Here is a 25,506-nt window from a genome sequence, read left to right as displayed (position 1 = left end):
TTTTGATCGGCGAAAATTACGTTGTGATATACGACGGCGATGACTGATCGTCACCCAGACCATAGATTATAGAAGAGAACCGTTCCGTTTGTCCGTTATACCGTGTGAAAACCCGTTTATTTACCTATTTTGGACGAAAATGACTGGGGAAAAGAATCAAAAACCGGAAACGGAATCCAGGTCATGGAACCGGATGCAGATGTCCGTGAAGTAAGTGGAACTCGAGAATAACATTGAATATTAAGCAGCATAGCGCAATCAGAGATTAAACAATGAACGCGCGTCCAGCGCGTCGAGCGCGTCGACGGCCAACTGGACAAAGTAGCACTTGACGCGTTATCGCGTCGTCCGCAGTCAAAGAGATAAGAAACGTCATTTTTGTCAAAAACTGACACTTTTCAGGATTCTAATTCAAAAACAGCAAAAGTACTTTTGATGCTTTTGTGTGACGTAGTATGATTTAAGAAAAAACACAAAAAGTTACAATATGGAGATAAGAGGTTTCTGACCGACAGCAACGATATTAGAAGGTGCATGGTAAAACGAAAAGGAAATCAATGGATGAATAACAACACCAGAAAACATGTGCGCAGCAGAACGGTCTTGAACAGGATGTTACAACAGCACGATGAGTCATCGTAGCTCTCAGCTGCAACACCGTGTTTATCGGGTATATAGTCTCTTTAAACGGTCTCCTAGCTCCAACTGACCTTGACCGTGGGTCTGTCTGTTCTCTGTTTCTTCCCAATTCCCAGCGTTAATTTTGACATCAAATATATGTTGGTGGTGCCTTGATGACGTCGTAATGGCTGATTATACACTTGGTTACAATGCCGAAAATAGCCGATCTACAAGCTCACAACGTGTCGCAGCGCGGCGCGTTGTGAGCTTGTAGATCTGCTATTTTCAGAGCGCAACCAAACATAAAATGACTTGTCTTTTAGTTCTAGGTCTAGTTTTTATTCGTTGACGAAATTGTCAATATATTTAGTCTTAGTTTTAGTCATCATAGCTTAGTTTTTATTTATTTATTTATCAGTGAAAAAAGTTTTTTCGTCATAGTTTTAGTCGACGAAATTAACTAATTTCCCGCCATGGACGCATAAAGTCGTTCTCTTAAATAGCGCACTTGCCCGCCAAGACGCATAAAGTCATTCTATTGAAAAAAATAGGCACGCTGTTTTAGGCACCGTAACACAGCTCTGGGATGATCCATCGTCACTCAGAGAAGAAGTATGTGGATGTGACATCATTCCAAAAAACGTCACCTCCATCCGGCCTGCCTATAGGATTTTCAGAAAAACAGCTGTAACTCAGTTGCTGTTTTTTTGCATTGAAAACTACCGTTTTCAGCGGGCCACAGCCCCAAAATGGCGGATCGTGGTTGGAATGTTGTGGTTCCTCTGAATACACAGATCCCTCCGCTTACCCACGGGGACTCTTTTTTTTAGTTTTTTTGGAACACAATGTCGCTTCCACGCCGTTTCAAATATCATCGGATGAAGGTAATTACGCTGGCAAGGGGATAACAAACGATGTTTAATACCTTGGCGGGTGATGTGTTAACACTGGGTCCTTCCCCCTCTTGCAGTAGCATCAACGAGGACGACGACAACCTGAACCCCGAGCAGAAGGCGGAGCGCGAGCGCGAGCGGAGGATGGCCAACAACGCCCGCGAGCGGCTGCGCGTGCGGGACATCAACGAGGCCTTCAAGGAGCTGGGCCGCATGTGCCAGCTCCACCTGAAGAGCGAGAAGCCCCAGACCAAGCTGCTCATCCTCCACCAGGCCGTGGCCGTCATCCTGAGTCTGGAGCAGCAAGTCCGAGGTCAGAGTCAGTATCTTGGACGTTATTTTTTATACGCATGTCAATGAATCAACACAAAAACTTTGTCTGGCAGAAACCTCTTACTGTATCTCCATATTGTATTCTTTTTTTTCGTAAATTAATGCCCTACGTGATCATACTAGAGCGTCACACGAAAGCATCAAAAGTAGCAGATCCACAAGCGGCGTGTTTTGAGCGTGTAGATCTGCTACTTTTACTATTTTTTTAATTTGAATCCTGATAAGTAACAGTTTTGGACATAATGAGGTTTCCACCCGACAGAGACGATATATCAACGAATCAACACAAAAATATTTCTAATATATATTTTTCTATAATTGACTAAATCGTTTACTCTGATTAACCACTTAAGACCTATTTCATACATTGTACAACGGTGTCATGAAGGGGAAAAAAATCACAGCGCAATGTTAGCTTGTAGATCTGCTATTTTCTGTGCTTTGAAAATCTTTTTTGGATAATTTTTTTATCAGCGATCAGTTCCAATCAACTGTTGCTCCCCTGGAAAATAAGCGGTCTAGTAAATTGCTTTGTTTTTGTTCCCTTAAACCCTCCAGAGCGTAACCTAAACCCTAAAGCAGCCTGCCTTAAGAGGAGGGAGGAGGAGAAGGTGTCGGGGGTCTCTGGGGACTCTCAACACTCCCAGCATCCCGGCCTCAGCCTCACCGACGCATCCAACCCCATGGGCCACCTCTGAGTACAGTAGCACACAGGTACTGTACACCTACAGTAGACCACTGGTTCTCACAGCTTTTTCATTTCAAGGACCCCCCCCCCCCCCACCCACACACACACACACACACACACACACACACATTAGGCTCTGAGACCCCCATAACTCTGAGAGTGTACAAATGGAACCAAATGGACCCGTACGGGTCCATTTGGTTCCATTTGTACACTCTCAGAGTTGCAGAACTGTAAGGGTCCATTTGGTTCCATTTGTACACTCTCAGAGTTGCAGAACTGTAAGGGTCCATTTGGTTCCTAACTGTCACTCGTTTAGCTGGGGACAACCCCTGGAACCCCCTCAAGGGCCCCTGGGGGTCCCCGGACCCCACTTTTTAGAACCACTGATCCCTAGAGACTATACATCTTTCTGCTAATGTGCTGAAATACAAACTATGCTTCTATATCGTCTCTGTCGGGTGGAAACCTCATATGTCTAGAAACCGTTCGAGCTTGTGGATCTGCTACTTTTGATGCTTTTGTGTGGACGCAGTAGTATGATCAAGTAGGGCGTTAATTTACGAAAAAAAACACCAAAAGAGATAAGAGGTTTCTGCCCGACGATAGCAACGATATCCAAGACAAAAAAAATAGAAGACCTGCCATCTCCGGTTTACTTCCCGTATCTGCGGCCGCCTTTTAGGAGACCAATGGAAGAGCGAACGTGAACACAGCTTCTGACTTAAGAGACCATTTGTAGGATTTGTGTACCATGTCGCCTCTAGTGGCTACAATTGGGATGGCGGATCTTCATAAATTAACCATCTTTGACGATATGCTCTTTGCCGCATTGTCGCTGTCGGGCAGAAACCTCTTATCTCCTTTTTTTTAATATACAGTATATATACTTTGCTGTATGACAGCATAAGTAGCAGAAATAGCCGATCTACAAGCTCACAATGCTACCCGCTGTGAGCTTCTACATCAGCTATTCTCACCTATAATGACATGGGCAAATTGGGGAATGCCAGGTTGTCTGTCTGTCTGTGGGTTTTATAAATATGTCTAGCTAGTGACTAAATAATAACTACATTGGAGCCATTGGAATACAGGTTCTTTCTTCTATTTCCTGAAAAGTATCAGTTTTGGACATAACAAGGAGACGATATCGTAGCTGAATAAGGAGACAGAATACGGCTTTGTTGTTTTGTACATCTTCACCGGTTCAACAGACGTACAGTCCATCTCTGATTGTAATCCTCCTATTCTTCTCCTCTCCAGATCAAAGCAGATCCAGATCATTTCTGTAAGATAGAGTTGGTGATCTTGCCTCTCCAAGTGGCGGACGGGACTCACAGTTTGTGACACCGATTGGAGGAAACAGACCACTTACTTTTACGCAAAACGACAAGACTTAACGCGATCCAGTCCTACGATTGAAGACGAACCCCCCCCCCCCCCCCCGCCACCCAGTGTCCAAGCCCCCCTGTGACAACAGCCAATGTCTATCAGCAAATTTCTGCCCACGAGAAGAAAAAAAAACTTCAGCACATATCACTATCTGAACGAACAATCAGAGACTGACGCAATCTCCTCCCAAAGCCCACGTGGAAATTGCCTTGTGCCTAAACTGAATTGACGAATGCATTGTAACAGCAATTAGGTTTTTGTTTATTTCTTGTTTTGATTTTTTCCTTTTCTATTTATTATGTTATTGAACTATAAAGTGTATGTCTAAAGGGAAAGTTTGGTAATTTTCAAAAGAGAAGCATGTAGCTTTTCAGTCAATCTACAGTTTGCCATTGTCACCCAAAAAAACAAATGAATAAATAAAACATGAGCACTTAGCCCCGATGAGCAGGGGAGACGACAGAGATTCAAATTTATTTATTGGCCAGTGCAAGAGTGATATTTTATAATAATTTATGTTTATTGGTCGCGAGAGCTCGAGACGTACTAAGTGCCCCGTTCAAAAAGAAAAAAAGATGATATATTATTTATATTTATATTGTATTCATTCCGCAACGAGCAGCATCTTTTAACCAAAACTACCTACAGAATGCTTGGTTTTCTCTGTAGCATAGACCGATCGCCACAGAATTGACCGAACGTAGAGGACTACTGCTGCTGAGCGAGGGCCCAATTGTGTGAGCTTGTCAATAGAAAGAGCCCGAGTTAAACTTGGTTGCGTGCGGGATGTCGCGCAACGGAAAACGAAAAGATCTACAAGCTCACAACACGTCGCGGCGCGTTGTGAGCTTGTAGATCTGCTATTTTCTGTGCCTGACACCCGCAACTTAAGTACAAATCAGGCTTAATAGGCCCCTGTTACTCTAGCGTTAAACACTATAGTCTTAGTGGCAACGGTGACAGAAGAATGGCAAACTCTAGTTTTACTGAAAGGTCGATGTTAGACGTATTTGTGTGTGTGTGTGTGTGTGTTTTTCTTTTTTGTGTTCCTCAGTAGTGAGTAAAAAATACAGAGAGCAAACTACAAACCCTAGCATTCCCTGCATATTTTTAGTGTCTTAACTAAAGGAAAAAAGGGGATTTCACTGCCCTTATTACCTTTGCCATAATAGTATTATGTGTAAACAATCTGACGTGTTTTGCAGATTGTTGTCTATGTTTATCACGACAGGTACACATTATACAACTCGACACAACTTTTAGACTTGTACAGCTTGTCAACTGTAAGGACTGCAGTTTCTGTATATGGCTGCTCTTTCTGCCCTAAGAACGGACTAGGAATCTCAGAGGGTGACTTTTCACCGTGACATCGTGTAAATGAGTCGCGAGCATACCGTGAGGTAGTCTTGTTTTTGTAGCTAATGAATGTGACGCACAACCGGAATAGAATAAGCAAGTAATACGTTCGACGATAGCACTGTTGTTGACTCCCGCAGACAGCAGTGCCCGGTCCTAGGACTGACGATAAAACGTTTTATTTTTGTCTTCACAATTGTAGGGACGGTTAAATTCTCTCCGACTGAAGCACTAGGGGGTCACAATAAATTATTCACGATTATGGGCACCACTTCATGTGAAATACACCTACTGTAAAGTTGTATAACGTGTACCTGCATTCACATGCTCTGGACTTAAGCAGACATAGCTTCTCTTTGTTATTTCCTGCCACAGGCTAATCAGAAATTGCTTAACGAAGTTGTAGATTCAAAACGATGACCATACTATCTCCTGGCCTGATGAACATAAAACTCTTCTTTTTTTTCTGTCAATAACACAAGCACAAGTAAATGTGTTTCAAAGAATGTTACTTCTATAGGTAAAGGAAAAAAAAACATAGCTATGTTTATTTGTACTGTAACAAATCATGTCTTTAGGCTTTGAGCATACAATGTGTCCACTTTGAATTAGCAGAGAGAATTTCTCAGTTATGTTAAGTGGTGTTTTGATCCAAGCAGTGACGTACACAACACAGTAAGCCAGACTAGATAGTTCTTGAATTCACATGCTGTTCAATATCCAATAGTTGGTGTCATAGAACAGTAGTACAACTATGAACAAACGCAGTAATCATTATTTTCAGTTGTTTTTGGTTCAAGACATTGGTCATGGCTTTATTTTTTCCCCTATCAGTGTGCATGCTTTATGTTTTTCTTTTATTAAGTCTTTTGGTCTTAAGTCTTGCTTTTATAGTCAATTGATTTCTTTGTATATTGTCTTCCATCATATTTTAGACCCTAAACACGGCTGCCACATCCAGAATAGAGTATTCTTTCAAAAGGGAAACCGGTTACAATGGATGCCACTCCACGAGTTTACAAAAATAATTCATATTCTTTAACATCTTTCTTTTTGTGAAGAACAAACAGAAGTGAAGTAATGATATTTTCTCTGACTGCATGTGGCCTTCGCTCTTCATTTCAGTATTCATGTTGGCAGACTTTAGGTTGAGGTTATAAACGTATGTCACTTCCTGTTCTCTTTCCTTCCTTCCTTTGTGTTTCTTTTTTTATTTCCTGTTGACTTCCTTACCGTGTTTCTTTGCTCCTCTGTTTGCCAAGCTAGACCTTGCTGTATTCCCTGACGCTTTCCCTTGTATAATATATGAAAAAAAAGATCAAAAGGTAAAAAAAAAACATTTGGCTTATTTTTCACTGTAGTTAGTCTTTTATACAATAATACTGTAAGAATATTTCTTGAATTCTAAATATTACTCTTTCTAGATTTTTGAAATCGAAAGTTTTGAGTAAAAAGTTTCTTACTTTATTTTACTATATTAGATAGTAAAAATGTACGGTTACCATAACCTGTTCATTATTATCAGAAGAATTACAAACGGCATCTTAAGAACATAGTAGGACTGTTGCTCAGTCTAGTACTTAAAAAGGCATTATATGAGCTTCAGATTCCTCCATCTTACTCTTCAGTCTCCGTTGTTTGATTGAAAAGACTTGTTCTTGTGTCAAAAGAAATTCAAGGTATTGTTGATGCACATCAGAAAAAGAAAAGAAAAAAGAAACAGCAACAAGAATTTGAATTTTCTGTCTCTTTTAACAGAAAACACAAAATGTATATAACATTTATGTTGCAATAAATGTGCCATCTTTTTTTAAACTCGATTGTATGTGCATTTATTTCCTGCAATGAACAACAACACCCTTTTGTGTTTCCCCATTCTTAAGGTTTGTTTTCTCTTCACTCCATGCAGTTGTGTTTCATTAACTCTATTTCATAAATAGCCAAAATAGCAGTGAGCAAAGCTCACAGCTTATAGATCTATAACTTGTAAATCTGCAAAAAAAATTAAATGTTCGCCAATGGTTTTTTATTTTTTCGTTTTGTTTTTTTCAATCTTCACCTATAACGACGTGTCCAAAATAGCAATGCCAAGTTCAAAGTTGTTGAATGTCAGATGCTGGCTGAGAGAAGCAGGGTGAACTGACAGTAACATGATAGTCATAGAGGCTTTCCTGTTTATTTTCCCAGAGACCTTTCTACAGTGGATTTAGGCCAAATGAGTGTTTTACAGTATGTTATACTCATTTTCGAACATAACACCCGCAGTGGACCATTGTAGTCTGTATGAAAAGTGCTATGGAATATATATGTCTCTATTTTTAATAAAGTGTGATAGCGGCGTACTGTATACATGTGCTGTGGGCGTACTTTTTCTTTTCACAAGTATTGTCACAACTATGAAATAGATGCCAAATGCATAGGTACTTTGTGACAAGGAATCAACAAACCTCAATCCATCAGTTTTAGATTCTTTGACAGAAATTGATGTGATTGTTGTCATAAATACAAATCAGAAATGTGTTTTTCTGGTCTCTATACTGCCTCCCCCTGGTCAGCTACGTCTAACCAGGGAACGTCCCCCTGTCAGGTGATAAGAAGCGGCTTGCTAGCTCTCATGCATTGAAGGAGGCATGAGCTCGGCTCTAGGCTCTCCCTAGGCTGGCAGAGGGAGTGTAGCGCCCAGGATTACTTAGACAATTGGCACTGGGTGAAAAAAATGGGTTACAAAATCGTGGGATAAAACTTTAGGAGGAAAAAAAGAAATGTGTTTTTATAATACATATTGCTGGTTTAATAATAAAACCTTATTTCATAATACTTTTATTTTGTACTATTTTTGGTCATAAATGTCTCAAACATTAATACCGCTCGACCAGTGATGTATTTTGCCTGGATGTAGCCAGTTAAACCTTATATATAGTTGACAGGAGTCCCCCAGGGCTATATACTAGGCCCACTCCTGTTTTCGCTCAACAATAAGTTGATCTAACAAACTCATAACGTGTTGCAATGTGAACCCATTGTGGGCTTGTAGATCTGCTATTTCACAGAATGTTCACCCCCAGAATAGGGACGCTAAAGGGTTCAATGAATGGTGTTGTGAAAAGTACTGCTCTAAACGCACCAGTCTCAAGACATCTGCACACAACGACCCATGTGCATGTGTGACATCCCCATGGCTCTGAGGTGACAACAAGCTAAAGAAAACGCTGACTGCTGTTCTGTCTACGGAAAGCTCAGTAAATCACAACTGTCGTCTTTTAAAAATTGAAGGAGAAGAGAATGGGGAGAGAACGACAGTCTGTGAGTTGGTGGCCTGGATTAGCTGAGTGGTTAAGGCAGTGGTTCTCTACCTGTGGGTCGGGACCCCAGGGGGGTCCCCACATGATTTCTTTTTTTCTTCTTTTTTTTTGGGGGGGGGGAGCCCAGATGACAGTAAAGTGCCAATTTAAGGACTTTTAAGACCTTTGTAATACCTTAAAAAAAAATAATGAAATGAAAAAAGAGCATTACTGCATCAAAAGTAATCAACACACTATACTATAAAAACTGGTCAAACATTTCCAAATTGTCAAATAATAGCTCACAGCGCCTTGCTGTGAGCTTGTAGATGGGCTATTTTCACAATATTTATCTGTGGAACGAGTCAAACTAAATGTAATGCCTCAACTCAAATATGATTTTTTTGGGGGGTCCCCAGTTCAAATTTTATTGTTGTGGGGGGTCGCGGCCTGAAAAGGTTGAGAACCACTGGGTTAAGGCACGTACCACATAGGCTCTAATGCCTGACAGTGAGTCCCAGGTTCGATTCCCAGGCCTGATGGACCTTTGGTGCTTGTCTCTCCCCCTGACTCTCTCCCTGTTTCCTGTCTCTCGCCACTGTGGACTGTCAATAAAGGCAAGAAAAAGGCAAAAACATCTTTAAAGAGAGAGTGTTGCGTGCAAGCGAGCATGGGCGTGTGTATTGGGTGGGAGGTTGGGCCATGTTCCCTGTAAAAGTGGGACCACCATGTCAGAAGGGACTCTGACTGGGGTCTGGCTCACTTGGACCGGGCCACAGCCAGTGTTGCCAGATTTCGTGAGAGAATTATGAAACCAGGTCTAGGAAAACAAGCCCAAAAGAGGCGACTAGGCCACATGAGCACTTTAAACCTATATATTGTATACATCGGCTATTTGAAAATAGCAGATCTACAAGCTCACAACGCACGTTGTCAAAATAATCTTGAAATAAAAAGTTTAATATTTGTAGGATTTTTTAAACTTTCTAACAACACAAATCTGGTACGGGGCTCCCTGGCACAAAACATTTTCAGGTGGGGGGGACAAATACATATTAATTGGGGGTCCATGACCATGACATTAAAATATTTGAGAACCACTGGTTTAAATAATAATCAAAACATGTGGAAACAAGCCCAAATAAGCGACTTCACTTTAGAAACAAGACAAAAAACAACAACACAGCCATCAATATTTACAAGCAACTTTACAGAAAAACAAGCCCAAAGTCGTTTATAATAAGCAGACATGGCAACACTGGCCACGGCAGGCCTGATGATGGACAAGCCTTGGCTCACAGGGTTAAGTCTGACCGAAGGGCCCTATAACTAACTACTATGTTGGGAATCCAAGATCTTGCTGCAGGAGTATCGTATGGCCGGATTACGGACATCTGTCTCTCTGTTCCTCATCAGAGGGTAATTCAAGGTTTTTCTAATCCCAAGATCACTGACCCAACTTTATTTGTCCGTTCATTGTATTTATTGGGCGGTCTTGTCGCATCACATCAATGCAGAACCACAATCAATCACAGAAAACTGAAGTTTAGGGGAAGAAAATCTAAATATACTATAATGAAATCACATGAGTTTACGGTAAATGTGTCTGCCACAGTAAAAAATCCTCAGTGTCGATTTACCCATCTCTAACTCCGGGGGAGCGTACAAATGGACACTTCTTAAGGGTCCGTTTGGTTCCATTTGTACGCTCGCAAACACTGAGGATTTTAACTGTGTTTAAGGTCTCTGGTCCATGTCAATTATGGTGAGTTGCCGCTAGAAGGCCTGCACTTAGTTGAGACGAGTCAGGGTCAGACATGCAGCGGCTCTCTCTCTCTCTCTACTGAGCATGCCCAGAGGCCCCAGCTGTGGCACCTCAGTGGAGAACAGAGCGTCCATTGTGTGCCTCCTCAGTAACACAACACAGTGCCAGAGAGAGCACAGATTAAAGGCTGTGCTGCTACAGTATATAGTCCACTTTGCGGTTCCCTCTCTCATGGACATAAATGAAAACTCTGGGACCGCTACAAAGGCAAGAGAGAGGGGACAGCTGGGGCCTCAAATACACTGTGGCGGATGTCCTTTACTGTCTGTTGTCCAATGATGAGTTTTTTTTTTTTTTTTTTTATGGAAGGAACGTGGGAGTTTAACATTTATTTGATGTCTTGGTTGAAGTGTAAACATACCCAGTGGCATTTTGTTGCGCGGCTTCACAACAATAAACTGGTGCTTTCTTTTCCCAAGGTTAAAAAACACGACAAAAGGTGAAGCTCCGCTTGAGTTATGTGATGGTAAAACTTGAAGGCCGTAATGTTCTGTGCTGCTGCTATTGAGGGATATTATAGCGTTGTGTGAAATGTACTTTTGTGGTCTGATAAATGTGGAAGGTATATTCACATTGAATGACATTATTCAATGCTCACACTCACAAATGGGTAACCACTGATGCAGACAAACAGCATGAAGTTCAAGCAGTACATTGCATCGGTGAATGACAGATCAAATACACTGAAATCTTGTTTTGACATTTCAGGATACCATTCTGTATTGTACTGTACACAATATATCCCATATAGACCTGTTTTTGTAACCTAATATAAAAGTCTCTGCATGTGTATGCACTGATGATAATGAATAAAGATGTGCCTTTAAAAAAACTAATGTGAAAACAAAACTATGAAATATGCAGTAGGTCTGTTAAATGTCCCTGAACATGTACAGCAGTTTGATACTGTTAAATAGGCTAAATCAAGGGGGATTCCAGTTAGCCTGGTAAAGCTCACAATGTGTTGCATCACGATGCATCGTGAGATTGTAGATATGTCTTATTTTTTTTAAAGTTTGACAATTAATAAAACAGGCGTACGTAGGGGAGAACAACAACACAGTAGACTTTCAGTTTGGTCTGTAGGCTGAGCCCTCTGCGCTCCCAGACAGCCGAAGGCGAGGCTTCCCTGGGCTACCCTGTGCATGACCTCCTCATCGATGTAGCCCATGCTAGACAGGGTGCTACCTGAGGTGTTCACCATTTACGCTGATGAGGGGCTCAGTGTACAGGGCTCCAGGAGCAGGTTGGTGCATCACCTCTGTTTTCTTTGTGCTAATGGTAAGGCCAAAGTCTGTGCATGCTGTGGCGAGGTTGTTCATGCTCAGTTGCATTTCCAGCTGGTTGGAAGCATTCAATGCACATCGTCCGCAAAGAGGAAGTCGCGAACAGTGGTCGTCTGCACTTTGGTCTTTGCCTGGAGTCTTCGCAGATTGAACAGCTTGCCATCAGAGCGGTAGCGCAGGTCTATCCCCATGTCCCTAGACCGGAAGGCATCTTTCAGCATGGCTGAGAACATCATGCCGAAGAGAGTGGGTGCCAGAACACAGCCTTGCTTGACTCCATTTCCCATTTGGAAGGGCTCAGAGGATGTGCCATTGTCTTGGACACGTGCCTGCATTCTATCGTGGAATTCACGGACCATGTTAATAAAGATGTTAGAGCAGCCAAACTTTGACATGATCTTCCAGAGGCCCTTGTGGCTTACAGTGTCGAAAGCCTTCGTCAGATCTACAAAGGTGGAGTATAGACTGATATTCTGCTCTCTGCACTTCTCTTGAAGTTGTCGAGCGGCAAAGATCATGTCCACTGTACCGCGACCTTGCCTGAATCCGCACTGACTCTCCGGTAGGAGGACTCCATGTTCAAGATGTTCCGTCAGGCGGTTCAGCAGAATTCTGGCCAGGATCTTCCCCGCTACAGACAGCAGACCGATGGCTCGATGGTTGTTACGGTCCTGCCTGTTGCCCTTTCGCTTGTATAGGTGGACAATGGAGGCGTCTTTGAACTCCTGTGGCAGCTTCCCTAGGTTCCACATGGTGCGGAACAGGTCTGCCAGTTGTTTGGTCAGAGGTGATCCACCAGCTGCATAGATTTCCGCTGGAATTGCATCAGCACAAGGTGAGGGCTAAAAAAGAGGGCTGCCCTGTCACTTGGGGGGCTGCCGAAGTCCAGTACTGTCTCTGTCACTGGACAGCGACTCTATGGCCCGAGCCGCCTGCGTGCGATGATGATGCTTCGGATTTAAGTGAGGGTGGGTGGCGCAGCGCCGACCTCACTCTCTCACCCGAGTCCACCTGTATCCAGTGGTAAGACAGAGTCAAGACGGCTTGAGATGGAGCCGGGTGCAGTGGATGGCCTGGATACATTACAACTTAACACGGGGTGGCAGTGGCTCAGGGGTAGAGTGGCCGGTAGAGCGGCCAGATGGAAACCACTAGGTTTCCAGTTCGATCCCGGGCTCCCCCAGAGTTAGTGTCGAAGTATCCTTGAGCAAGACGCTGAACCCCTAATTGCTCCCGATGTGCAGGTTGGTGCCTTGCATGGTTTCCTCCGCCATCGGTGTATGAATGTGTGTGTGAATGGGTGAATGTAATGCACAATCTATGTAAAGCGCTTTGGATGAAAGCGCTATATAAATTTACCATTTACCATTTATTTTACACATCCAGCCCGTAGCGCTCCACAAAGCTCGCTGGTATCGCCGTTCAGCATGTTGAACCTCTGAGGGTGCAGTCTGCCAAAAAACAGTTTTCATCTATCCCACTGTGTTGGCTAGGCTAGGCACCACGGGAAGTACCATACAAGCATGTAGGAGGACCAGGTCTATCAGTAGGGACCTTCTTAAGCCAGAGGACCCTTGCTGAGGTAAGGTGCTTACCTCTCTTCAGCTTGCGGTTGCAGTTTAACGTCATACCCAGGACAGGTCATAATACAATATAACTTATACAATTGGGGTGGTGGTATTTTGTCTCCCTGCTCTTCTATTAAGACATTTAGATCATGTCAAAGGTCATGTCTCACCTGACACAGGATCTGACAGGAATTTTGACCTGATGGTCAAGATTCAATTTATCCCCTGAGCAAACAGGCCGGCTCTATTAGCTCAATGGTAAAAATGTTACCAGGTTCAAATCCGCGGTAGAAGAGGAAAGCTACATAGTTTTGCTTTAAGTAAAGAATCAGAGTACTTATCCATCACTGCTTGTAGTACAGTAGGCCTATATGTGCACATAGGTCTGCAGCTCAAGTTGATGCTTCATTGCTATGTTGGTTTTCATCTCACTCACTACTATGGTGCACTCAGTGGTGGACGAAGTACTCACAGTACTCACAGTATCAATACCACAATGTAGGAATACTACAAGTAAAAGTCCAGTATTAAACATGTACTTGAGTAAAAGTACAAAAGTATTGTCATCAAAATATACTTAAAGGAGTAGTTCACCCAAAATAATGACTTATTTTCTATCAATTACACACCCCATGAAGCATTGAATTCATGGAGATTTTTTTGCTTTTGTCGCATTCCTGAGCCAATAATTTGATGATAATAAAGATGCTAATGCATCCGGTAGGAGACACAAAGGAGGCTCTTTGTGTCTCCTACCGGAGAGACCGCCGGTTATCAAATTATTGGCTTAGGAATGCGATAAAAACAAAAAAATATTCCATGAATTCAAGGCATCACAGGGTGTAATTGATAGAAAATACGTTTTTTGGGGGGGTGAACTATTCCTTTAAGTACCAAAAGTAAAAGTTCTCATTATGCAGAATGTCCCATTTCACAAATGTTCAAAATGTATAAATCTTTTTTGAAAATAGCCGATCTACAAGCTCACAATATGTCGCAAAGTGACGCGTTGTAGATCGGCTATTTTCAAATATCAAAGTATATAGGGATGAAGTGGTTAATGCATGTTTTGTAATAATAATCCAAATCTACAAAGTCTACAAAATCTAAAGTTTTCAAATAACTGTAGTGGAGTAAAAGTATAATATTTGCCTCTGAGATGTAGAAGTAGGCCTAAAAGTATTGAAAATTGTAAATACTTGAGTAAATGTTACTTTCCACCACTGGGTGCACTTAGTCCGTGAGCCAGGGGGGTTGGTCAGTACCATCTGAGGGGAATAATGCTCATAGTGATTTTTGTCAAGGTATGCATGTCTAGAGTTAGAAAATATGTGATAGCCTTGCACCAATTTATGGGTGCTATCATGCATTTTATTTTATAACACTAGGCGAAAATGACATGGGTCAATCTATGAAAACATACTATTAACCCCCCCCCAAAAAAATATACAAAAGTTTTTTCAATTGGTTCTGGTACGTCTAGGCATGCTTAAGAACATACAAAAAAATCTAAGAAATTATATTTCTCGTAAAGCCATCATTTTCAAGATGGCGTCCAATATGACTGCCATGAGCTTAAATGGCTTTATGATACTGTTCAACCTCGAAAGGTGGTTTTGGTGTCTAAAACTAGGTCTTAGGGTTCAAGAAATATGGCTGAATCAGTGAAATTACCATCAGTTAATTATTTATTGCCAAATCAAAGATGGTGTCCATCCCATGGTGATGTTCCATTGTACTAAATTATGTTAAAAACAACAAAATATTGCAGTTGTGTGAGTGAATCTGTGAACTTATGGTGATTCATATGGGGACCTGGGGGGGGGGGGGGGGGGCGTTTTCATAGGTGTAGAATCTATTTCTACTGTTATATTTTCACTTGCTGGTCAGTCTTTGGCCTATGTGCTAAAGGTCAGGTCAAGGTCTCTCTCGCACCTTATCGTCCAACCAGGTGTCAAAGCAGGCAGCAGATATGGTCACTGGTTGACATGTACAGTAGTAGGCCCTATTCACCTCACAATTGACATGGAGCCGTTTGTTGACACCTTACAGGTATGGAATCAGCCAGAAAAGCTCTATAATGTAATTGTGCATCCCGGTGGGATGCATGTTATACAGTCATTCTTCAGCTGCATTGCAAAACTGATGCAAGGTTCAGCACTGGAAGTGGAAATGCATGTGGTTGCAGAACATGACAGGCAAGTTCAGTGGTCAGTCCTGAGTCAGCAGCACTCTTGAAGTGGTTTCTCTCAACTTGGCCAAAGACATTTGAACAGATACAGCAGTAGCCTACCTGGACACTGCACATTTCCATCCTACTGGCTGACAGTGGGTAGACAACTTCTTCCTACACTTCACATCCACCAGTTTGAATGTGCAGGGAGACACATTGACATTAACTTCACCTTTTCTCTCATGAAGCACATGACTGAAGCACTTCTTCCGTGCTGGCCATGTGCAGTGTGCTTGATATCTAACCCAGTGCCTGCCGAAGATGCATGTGCTCCATGCCATAGAGGCTAAGCTAGACCTTGTCTGTCAGCACCATGATGGATTCTGGATCACTGTCTCTGCTCACCAGTCTGGGGAGCAGACTGCCATAACGATCAGGAAAGATGCTGTCATGATGCATGTGAGTGGAGTGGACTGAAGCCTTCCCCAAAATGTGCAGAAACAGTAGAGGGAGAGTTGAAGCACTGGTGTGTCTTGGTCATAAAATATTGGGGTGTATCCTCACACACAGAAAGATCACCCATATGAGATGTCATCATTAAGAGTAAGAACATTATGCAGAAGCCGTTGAGCATGTTGTACACCTTCAGTGCTGACGATAGATACTGCATTTAGTCATGATGAGGCAGACATCACCATGATTTCCTATATCCCTGATGCAGCCATCTCTGGAAAGGGTGTGATACACATGCTCAGTGATTTAACTGATGTTCTTGTCCTGTTGGTGTATTGGGGTGTATCAGGTGGACCTACAGTGTAAAGTACAGATGGAGCATTGTGATGGGACAGTCTTATATGTATGGCAAAGGCAAGATCAGAGCACACACCACTTTGCTGGCAGGGAACTTCCCAGGCTACCCTGATGTGCTGGGTGAGGTGGGTGCCACAAGTCAATGGCCCTTCCTCCAACACCGACCAACCTGTTGCACCACATGTGGGCTCATTTACAAGTGATGTTGTGGAAAGTGGCAGACCACCAAGCTCCACCTGACAAGTCGTTTGATGTCACAAAATTTGGATGGGAGATCCAGGATATTCCTGTTCCTGTCATTGCTAAGGGTGTCAGAGCTATGTGACATGGTGCAATATCAATTTAGGGCACAGAGAGTGAGAAGTACATCACTGATGTACTGTAACTGCTCTGGTGAAGATGGTTACTGATGATATGTTCATGCTACAGATGAGGAGTGATGTCAATAAGGAGGACACTTGTAAGGATGAGGTAGAACAGGATGTGGGTTGGAGAATACAGATGTAGTTGCAAAAGATACATATTTGCCATTAGATTATATCATTTTACATTCAGGTTATTATGAATACCAGTTCTTGTGACATGTTAATGACACTTTTCACAAAACAAATTGAATGAAAGTTCATCAAGTTGTTTCCATTTGTTGTTCTCCCAGAGGTCAAATTTAACGTTGACCTGACCTTTGACATGATTGACCTGATATTAAAAAAATAACAACAGGATTGGATTCTACACATATGAAAACCCTAAAAAAGAGGTATTACACAGAGGTATAAGATGGCGGATTACAAGTAAAAAATTGCCAGGCGTGTGTTGTAGTGGCCATTTTGGATATTTTCTTACACACTTGCACTATATTCTGTTTATTGAATTTCATAATACATTTCCTTAGAATCTATGTATGTAAACATGGTTTTGAATCTTTAGGTAATTTACAAAGGAACCCTTTGTGTTCCATCTTTCATTAAAACCGAAGTACATCTTATGTCACATATAGTCACTATGTTGTCACTGCCTGTAATAGAAAAATATTCTAGATATGCTTCATTCGGATTTTCAAAACTGTGTTTTGGCTTGTGGTTATAAAAGGAGTGATAACACACAGATAGCTACCACCGATGCAAGGCTATCACATTTTTCCTAGCTCTAGGGGTGTATACCTACCCAAAAATCACTATGAGAATTATTCCCTCCAGATGGTACTGATGACCCCATATTTGGGGTCCTGGCTCACGGACTAACTGTTCCAATGAAGAGATGGACACTTCCCATCTCAGAAAGTAGGTTAATATCTGGACAATAATGTCTGTTCTACTCTCCTGCATTCTCTGAGTGAACTCGATGCAGTGATGGGAAAAAACTATCACTTCAGTAAAAAATAGCAACAACACAATGTATAAATACTCTGTTAAACCTAAACAACCTGTATTCAAACTTTATTTGAGTAAAAGTACAAAAGTATTAGTCAGTCAAAAAATATTCAGTCTGTAACAACATTTTAAGTAGCCTACTGTATACTCATTATGCAGAATGGCTAATGTCACAATCACAGTATTGGATTGTAATTAGTAATGCATTAATGTTTGCATATCCTTGAAGTTATGAACACATTATTTACTCATGTATTAACACCTTTAACAGCTGTTTACTTAAGTATAGTTAATGTGACAAGGTCAGCTGCAGCTTACAATCTGCATAGGCTGCTGCACCTACTACCAACATAAATTATAGGAAGTAGTCTAAGCAGTGGTGTAAAGTAACTCAGTACATGTACTCAAGTACTGTAGTGCACATTTTCTTTTAATTTACTGGATTATTTCTAATTTTCGATAAGTCTCAGAGGCAAATATTGTACCTTTTACTCCACTACAATTATTTGAAAACATAAATGACTAGTTACTTTGTAGATTTGTATTTTTTTTTTTTTTACAAAACATGCATTACCACTTTATCCACTTTGAAATAGCAGATCTACAAGCTCAGTAGATCTGCTATTTTCAAAAGATTTGTATACATTTTGAACACTTGTGAAATAGGACATTCTGCATATGAGTACTTTTACTTTTGGTACTTTAAGTACATTTTGATGGCAATACTTACCAGACTTTTACTTGTAACAGAGTATTTCTGCATTGCAGTATTGATACTTTTACTTCAGTAAAAAGTTTGAGTACTTTTTCCACCACTCATTATAATAAGTAAGTAGTAGGCCTATTGCACTTGGCGAATAAAGTTATCATCATCAGGCCTAAGTAGACTAAACTGAAGTAACTATCCACTAGATGGCGCTCTCGGTTTTAAAAGGCATTGCTAATAGTGTGTTAATGTCATGAGGGTCATTTGGGCGGATTATACGAATGCAACCATTTTCTCACGTCTGTAGTTCTCTAACTGCCTGTCAAATGACAGGCTGTCATTATTAACATACGTACTGGAAGATACACATAAAAAGCAACAAACAATAGTAATACAAGCGTCAGTTGTTGTTCTTTATCGTTTCCACTTAAATAACTTAAATAACTTCTCCACTGAGATGTGGAGAAGAAGGTACTGTAAATGGGAAAATCCAGTAAAGTAAAAAAGAAAACCTCAAAATTGTACTTAGTACAGTACTTGAGTACATGTACTTGGTTACTTACTTTACACCACTGCCCAATAATATTGTAGCGTTACCAGGGGGTCCACAGCAAAATTGGTTAACAAAAGCCGTCACAATCATTTTAACCACTTAGCTTTGGCTATTCAAAAATAGCAGATATACAAGCTCATAGCGCGGCACCGAGTGCCGTGCTATGAGCTTGTAGATCTGCTATTTTTTGAAAAATCTTGAAAATGGGTGCATATCTTTGAATATATGTATTTTTTAAAGCGAACATTTTTAACTCAAATCTTTGCATCTGGGGGGTCCCTGGCACAACATTTTCAGATGGGGGGGTCGGGGTCCTTGGCATGAAAAAGGTTGAAAGGTCTGAACTACACTGTAGAGAATGGATGCATTTTAAATCATCATAATCACAGAATCAGGTGCAGTAGAAGTGAGGCAAACTGCTCTGTGTGTTGTGGGTGGGTGCGCCTTATTTCTCTTCGTATTTGTGCTTTTAGTTTTTACGCACATATATTCTTTAACCAACAGGTTGGTAAAGTGAGGTGCTGGAGGCTGAGCCCCCCTGCTGTGAGGGGGGAGGTCGTTGGGGGCCAGTTGGGGGTCAAATGTCTAAGAAATGCGTTGCATTTTTGAGTTTTCTTGAACCAGTCAGACTCATTATTATTATTATGAGTGCTAATCAATGTTGCCAGATTCTGCGAGAGAAACAAGCGAAAAGGTCTATGAAAACAAGCCCAGGCCACATGAGCACTTGTCTTAAAACCTGTACATTTGAAAATAGACCATCTACTACAAGCTCACAAGTAAGCTTGTAAGTCTGCTATTTAAAAAAGAAAAATAAGGGGGGAAAGTGACAATTAAATGTGGAATATGTTTGAAACATTAACGACACAAATCTGGTACGGGGGTCCTTGGCACAAAATATTTTCAGATTGGGGTCCGTGAAAAAATACATATTAATTTGGGGGTCCTCGATATGAAAATGGTTGAGAACCTTAAACAACATTGTGAAACAAATCCCAAATAAACAACTACACTAGAAACAAGCACAAATAAACAACTACACTTTAGAAACAAGCACAAATAAACAACTACACTTTAGAAACAAGCACAAATAAACAACTACACTTTAGAAACAAGCACAAATAAGCAACTACACTTTAGAAACAAGCACAAATAAGCAACTACACTTTAGAAACAAGCACAAATAAACAACTACACTTTAGAAACAAGCAAAAATAAGCAACTACACTTTAGAAACAAGCACAAATAAGCAACTACACTTTAGAAACACGTTTCTTTTTGAAACGCACCCCGCAACTACCAATAATTACAAGCAACTTTACATAAAAACAAGCCCAAAGTTGCTTATAATAACTTTACATGAAAACAATAACTTAAATAACATAAATTACATAACTTTACTTAAAAACAAATCCAAAGTTGCTTATAATAACTTTACATGAAAAAAATACATAAAATAATAACTTAAATAACAGAAATTATAACTTCACATCAAAAACAAGCCCAAAGTCGCTTATAACAAGCAGACATGGCAACGCTGGTGGGAGGGTTTTGGGTTCCTGTGAGTCTGTTTATAATCCCTCGCAGGACGGTGTCCCGCGCCAAAAATGGCAGACCTACAAGCTCAGAAAGCTTCACGAAGCGACGCGTTCTGAGCTTGGAGATCTTCTTTTTTTTGCAGAGGGACGCTAGTAGGCGGAGCTACGGTTGGCGTCGGGCGTCTTTCTGAACTGTAACCATTAAACTAAGTCACTAAACAAGAGCAAGACGTACAAGTAAATACTTTTAAAAAAACTACTTTTGGTTTAATTTAACCGTATAACTTTTTATTTCTTTATAAACTACGTAGCTTGAAGACAAAAACCAAGTGTTCCTGGTGAGTAAAATAGTTTTCATGTTGTTGTTTGGGGGTCAAACTCATTCATATAATCCTCCAGAGATGATGCGACCATAAGAAGTGGGATAAGAACTGTAAAGAACTGTAAAGAACTGTACAAAGTTTAGGTTTTTCACCAGAGAAAATGTGCACGTAGGAGAATGTAACTTGTCGTCTAAAGTTGTGAATGATTTAATTAGTTGTAGAAAGAAGAAGCGCAAAGCTTTGGGGAATATTGTGTTATTATCTTTTTTTTGTATGCCACCTGTTACACAGAGTGTGTATGGATGGGACATGGAATGGAGCCCAGCATACTGTAACTGCTCTATACTGTAGTCACTGATACACTGGACATTTTACCTGTGTTATGATTATGAATCACTACACTACACTACACTACACTACACTACACTACACTACACTACACACAGCAGTGGTGGAAAGTAACTAAGTACATTTACTTAAGTACAATTTTGAGGTACTTTTACTTGATTGGAGTATTTAAAAAAAGTTGTACTCCACTTCATCTCAGAGTCAAATATACTTTTACTCCACTGTTATTTGAAAACATTAGTTACTACTTTATTATTATAAAACATACATTAACCACTTCAAGCTCTTTTTTTGCCATTTGAAAATGGCACATGTATATAGATCTGCTATTTTCAAAAGATTTGTATGCATTTTATACATTTGAAAACTTGTGAAATGGGACATTCTGCATAATGAGTACTTTCTACTTTTGGTACTTTTAAGTAAATGTTGATACCAATACTTTTGTACTTTGTTTTACTCAAGTAAATTTTGAATTCCGGACTTTTACTTGTAACAGCAGAGTATTTCTACATTGCAGTATTGATAAGTAAAACATTTGAGTACTCTTTCCTCCACTGACACACACACACACACACACACACACACACACACACACACACACACACACACACACACACACACACACACACACACACACACACACACACACACACACACACACACACACACACACACAGTTGTTCAGCAGCACTGAATATCTTGCAGCTGGCTTTTGAACACCCACCCACCCACTTGTTTGTTTTGAATTGTTTAGCTTAGCAATATTTATAGGAAGCATATTTCTTTGTGCTGTTGTTGTAGTTGTCATTGTTATTTAGCAAGTCCTTTATCATCTGCACAGGTTGCATTTCATGTCTCTATAGCTCCAAAGCTTTGCTATTAAGGCTTAAACAAACAAAACAAAGTATTTTCCGTTTGCGTTTGGACTGGTAAGAAGTGAATATTAATGGTGTCACATGAGTGCAAATGTTTTGCTCACTTTGTCAGGAGGTTACGTAGTCGCCATGTCTTGAACTTTTAATGCATTTTTATCATGTTCATCATCTTTTTTTTTAAAGACAAGACATCAGTAGGGGCAGATATTAGAAAACAAGTACACTGTTTCTCAAAGTCAGGTCCGGGGACCCCAGGGGTCCAAATAGACCCTTTTCGGTCTGAGAGTGTACAGATATACACTCTCAGAGTTCAGTAGACACTGAGGATTTTAGAGTGTAGATATAGATAAAGAATTGTATCAACTGGGGGTCCCTGAAATGCTAAAGTTTGAGAATCACTAGAACTAGTGTGTGTGTGTGCACAAACATGTGGCCAGTGAGGATGCCCCCCACCTCACCTCACCCCCAGACAGATCAAAGGCTGGGCCTTGACATTATGACCTCTGCTCAGTGCTGACCTTTGCTCTGACTGGTGGAGTCTGTGAGATGCTATAGTTCATGAAGAACAGAGATTCTCTCAACCTGTTTCATTTCAAGGACGGACCCCCAGTTTGTATCGTTGCTGTCGGGGCAGAAACCTCTTATCTCCATATTCATATAACTTTTTGTGTTTTCTTTTCTCGTAAATTAACACCCTACTTGATCATACTACAGCGTAGGCCTGTCCCTGACTAAGGATTTCTATAGTTGAATCTGATTGGCCAATATTTGCCTATAGTCGACTAATAGTCGACTAATGCAAAAAATAATAATAATAATTTAAAGAATATATTTTCTTACTAAAGAGATTGGCAGTCGACTCAGACACCCCTCGACTGATTAGTCGACTATTCGATTAATCGAGGTCAGGCCTACTACAGCGTCACACAAAAGCATCAAAGGTAGCTTTTGATACTTTTGAATTTTAACCCTGAAAAGTAACAGTTTTGGACATATGAGGTTTCCACTGGACAGAGACAATATGCGTTGATATGCTCCTCGATCATTCGATGAATCAAAAAAGTAATAGTAAGTAATTAATAGCTGAATCACTAAGAAGCTAATGGATAAGCTGCAGCCCTATTATAATGGTAGTTAATGGAGAACAGAGCACAGAGGAGGGGTTGGCACAAGTGCTTCCTCCCTCGCACTGTAGAAGACAATGGGAGGAAAACAGTTGCTTAACACACCTCTGCGTCCCTGTGTGTTTAAACACATGTACATGTGATACTAGCCGGTGAAAGACCCCATTGTTGCTGTCCTTTAGCTTCATTCTGTTCTGCAGAGCACCGTTTTGTGTTGACAGGGGACTTTATGAATTGTCCGTCTTTTAGTTTTTCACCTGTTCTGCGTAGGTTGGAAACTATGAAGCATTGGGTCCTCTGAGTCATCTTTTGGAGTCAGACTGCAGATAGCCAAAGGTTTAGAGGAGGAATTTAGCTTTTTTTCCCCTGGCATGGCTTTAAAGCTCAATTCTGGCATTAACCCATTCAATCCGGGAACACATCTGTGTGACTTAAGATTTCTTGGCTATTCAAAAATGGCAGATCTACAAGCTCATGCGCTATGAGCTTGTAGATCTGCCATTTTTGAAAATAAACCGTGAAAATGTGTGCAAATCTTTGAATATAGAATATTTCGAGATACATTTTTAACTCAAATCTTTGCTTCTTGGGGTCCCTGGAACAAAATATTTTGAGATGTGGGGGGGTCCGCAGACATCATTTTGGGGGTCCTTGACATGAAAAAAGTTGAACCACTGATATTATAGCAAGCGCTATGAGCTTGTAGATCTGCTATCTTTTTGAATAGCCAAATGAATCTAAAATGACAGATGCGTTCCCGGATTGAATGGGTTAAACAATGGGCCGACATCACCACCACTCTGGACCCAGCACACAGTACATCATCACATAAGGTTATGCCTGTTGCCCTGTTAATCCACCTGTTGAACATAACTTTGTAGGTTCAACAGGTGCTTCAAAATAGTCCAACCAACATCGAAACCTTTCTTCGTCCGGACAAACAAAGTTCTGAGAGACCCATCCAAAGTTGTCAATGACGTTTTGTAGTTATTGCGCTTACCCTGTCAAAACAAAGTTTGGGTTTTCAGACGGAATATGTAGGCCCTTTTTAGTCTATATTTTCAATTAACCACTTAAGGTGGGCAGGGGGTGGGCAACCATCTCTTTTTTGATCTGCCAGGTGGGCAGATAAGGGTGATCCAAATTTGCGTTGATTAGAAATAACCATTAACCCATTAAGGCCTGAGGCTGATTCAATTATTTTTTTCTTCTAAATCCAGTTTTTTGATATTTGTCTCCGCCAGAGGTGGAGAGTATGTTTTCGTTCTTGTCCTTCCGTGTGTCCCCCCGTCTCAGCCAAGCTAACATTGGTCAAGCTTCGCGTGACACGTGACAATATGTTGTGACGAATGCTTTTGATTGGCTAGCGAGACGCATGACGAAATAAAAACCTATAAATAGGTGTGTCACTTCAAAAAATAATTTATATTTTTTGAAGTGAGCTTCCATCAGCCAAGCTAACATTGGTCAAGTGACACGTGATAATATGTAATATAAATAGGTAAGACAGGATTAATCAGGAACAGTACTGGCGGAGACCTGTGCTCCGAGGAGCACATTTTCAATTTAAAAAAAAAATTTTTATTCACGATTTTTCAAAAATAGCGGATCTACAAGCTCATAGCACGGCACTCAGTGCCGCGCTATGAGCTTGTATATCTGCTATTTTTGAATAGCCAAATAAATCTAAAATGACACGGATGCGTTCCCGGTCTTAATGGGTTAATAACCATTATTGTTGTTTGTTCTCCCCAGCTAGTCAGAATGTATTTTACCTTTTAGAAATGGACTCATTATTTGTTAGGTTTTAGTATTAAATTATTGACTCATTCTATTTGTGCATTATTTTAATTGCCAGCCTATATGCCAAAAGCAATCGCCTATTTTCGCTATTTGTCGCACAACAAAGAATAAAGGGCCCATATACTTTAGTAGCGAAAATAGCCGATCTGCATGCTCAGTATACTGTAGGTGCTATTTTTGCTAATTTTGGCAGATGTTCACCCGTAATGACATATACCCAAAACAGGGACTCCAGATTGAAAGTGGCTTTAAATGTCAACGATTGCCTGAGGTTTGCATCATCCTGCTCAATTCTAAGGTGAATCCGGGGCCCTGCTTTTGTTTTAAGTCTTATCTGTGCCCCACTTCCAGACCCATCACTATTTATCTTGCATTGTAACACGTGGTGAAACGGGGGCATTATCAGCAGCCAGGCAAACAGGAACCAGTGAAGAGGCCATTGTCCACGGAAACACATGGCGGCTGCTGATGTGTGTCTTTTTATGGGCTTCCTATACATAAACACCTTTTTAAGAATAGTGGCTGCTTTATCTTGATTGCAGGTATATGGTGATGAATGAATCCCTCCTATTCTCTGTTGTGATGCAGTTAGGTTTAACAGCATTACGGAGTATCGCCGGCTGCTGACTCACTGTCA

The 25,506-nt window shown here is 40.9% G+C and overlaps 3 protein-coding genes across 5 annotated transcripts in view; 2 read left to right on the top strand and 1 right to left on the bottom strand.

Moving 5' to 3' along the window:
• Window positions 1-7,630, top strand: part of tcf12 (transcription factor 12) — a 174,982-nt gene extending 167,352 nt beyond the window's left edge. For all 3 annotated transcript variants that reach the window (XM_080436664.1, XM_080436665.1, XM_080436663.1), the window contains 3 exons: window positions 1,592-1,827; window positions 2,406-2,561; window positions 3,799-7,630. In XM_080436664.1, coding sequence (XP_080292790.1) covers window positions 1,592-1,827; window positions 2,406-2,545 — 376 coding nt within the window. In that variant the 3' untranslated portion in view covers window positions 2,546-2,561; window positions 3,799-7,630. The remainder of the gene's footprint in view (window positions 1-1,591; window positions 1,828-2,405; window positions 2,562-3,798) is intronic.
• LOC308091208 (disintegrin and metalloproteinase domain-containing protein 10-like) overlaps window positions 1-25,506 on the bottom strand; it is a 486,352-nt gene that overhangs the window by 838 nt on the left and 460,008 nt on the right. The window lies entirely within an intron of this gene.
• cgnl1 (cingulin-like 1) overlaps window positions 20,606-25,506 on the top strand; it is a 78,319-nt gene continuing 73,418 nt past the window's right edge. The window contains exon 1 of the mRNA XM_080436619.1: window positions 20,606-20,731. The gene's annotated coding sequence lies outside the window, so the exon portion shown is untranslated. The remainder of the gene's footprint in view (window positions 20,732-25,506) is intronic.

The sequence above is a fragment of the Gymnoscopelus braueri genome (genome assembly GCF_963280865.1).
Source record: "Gymnoscopelus braueri genome assembly, chromosome: 1".
NCBI classification, from domain to species: domain Eukaryota; kingdom Metazoa; phylum Chordata; class Actinopteri; order Myctophiformes; family Myctophidae; genus Gymnoscopelus; species Gymnoscopelus braueri.
The sequence above is the reverse complement of the archived record's forward strand: the minus strand, read 5'-3'. Positions and strand labels throughout refer to the sequence as shown.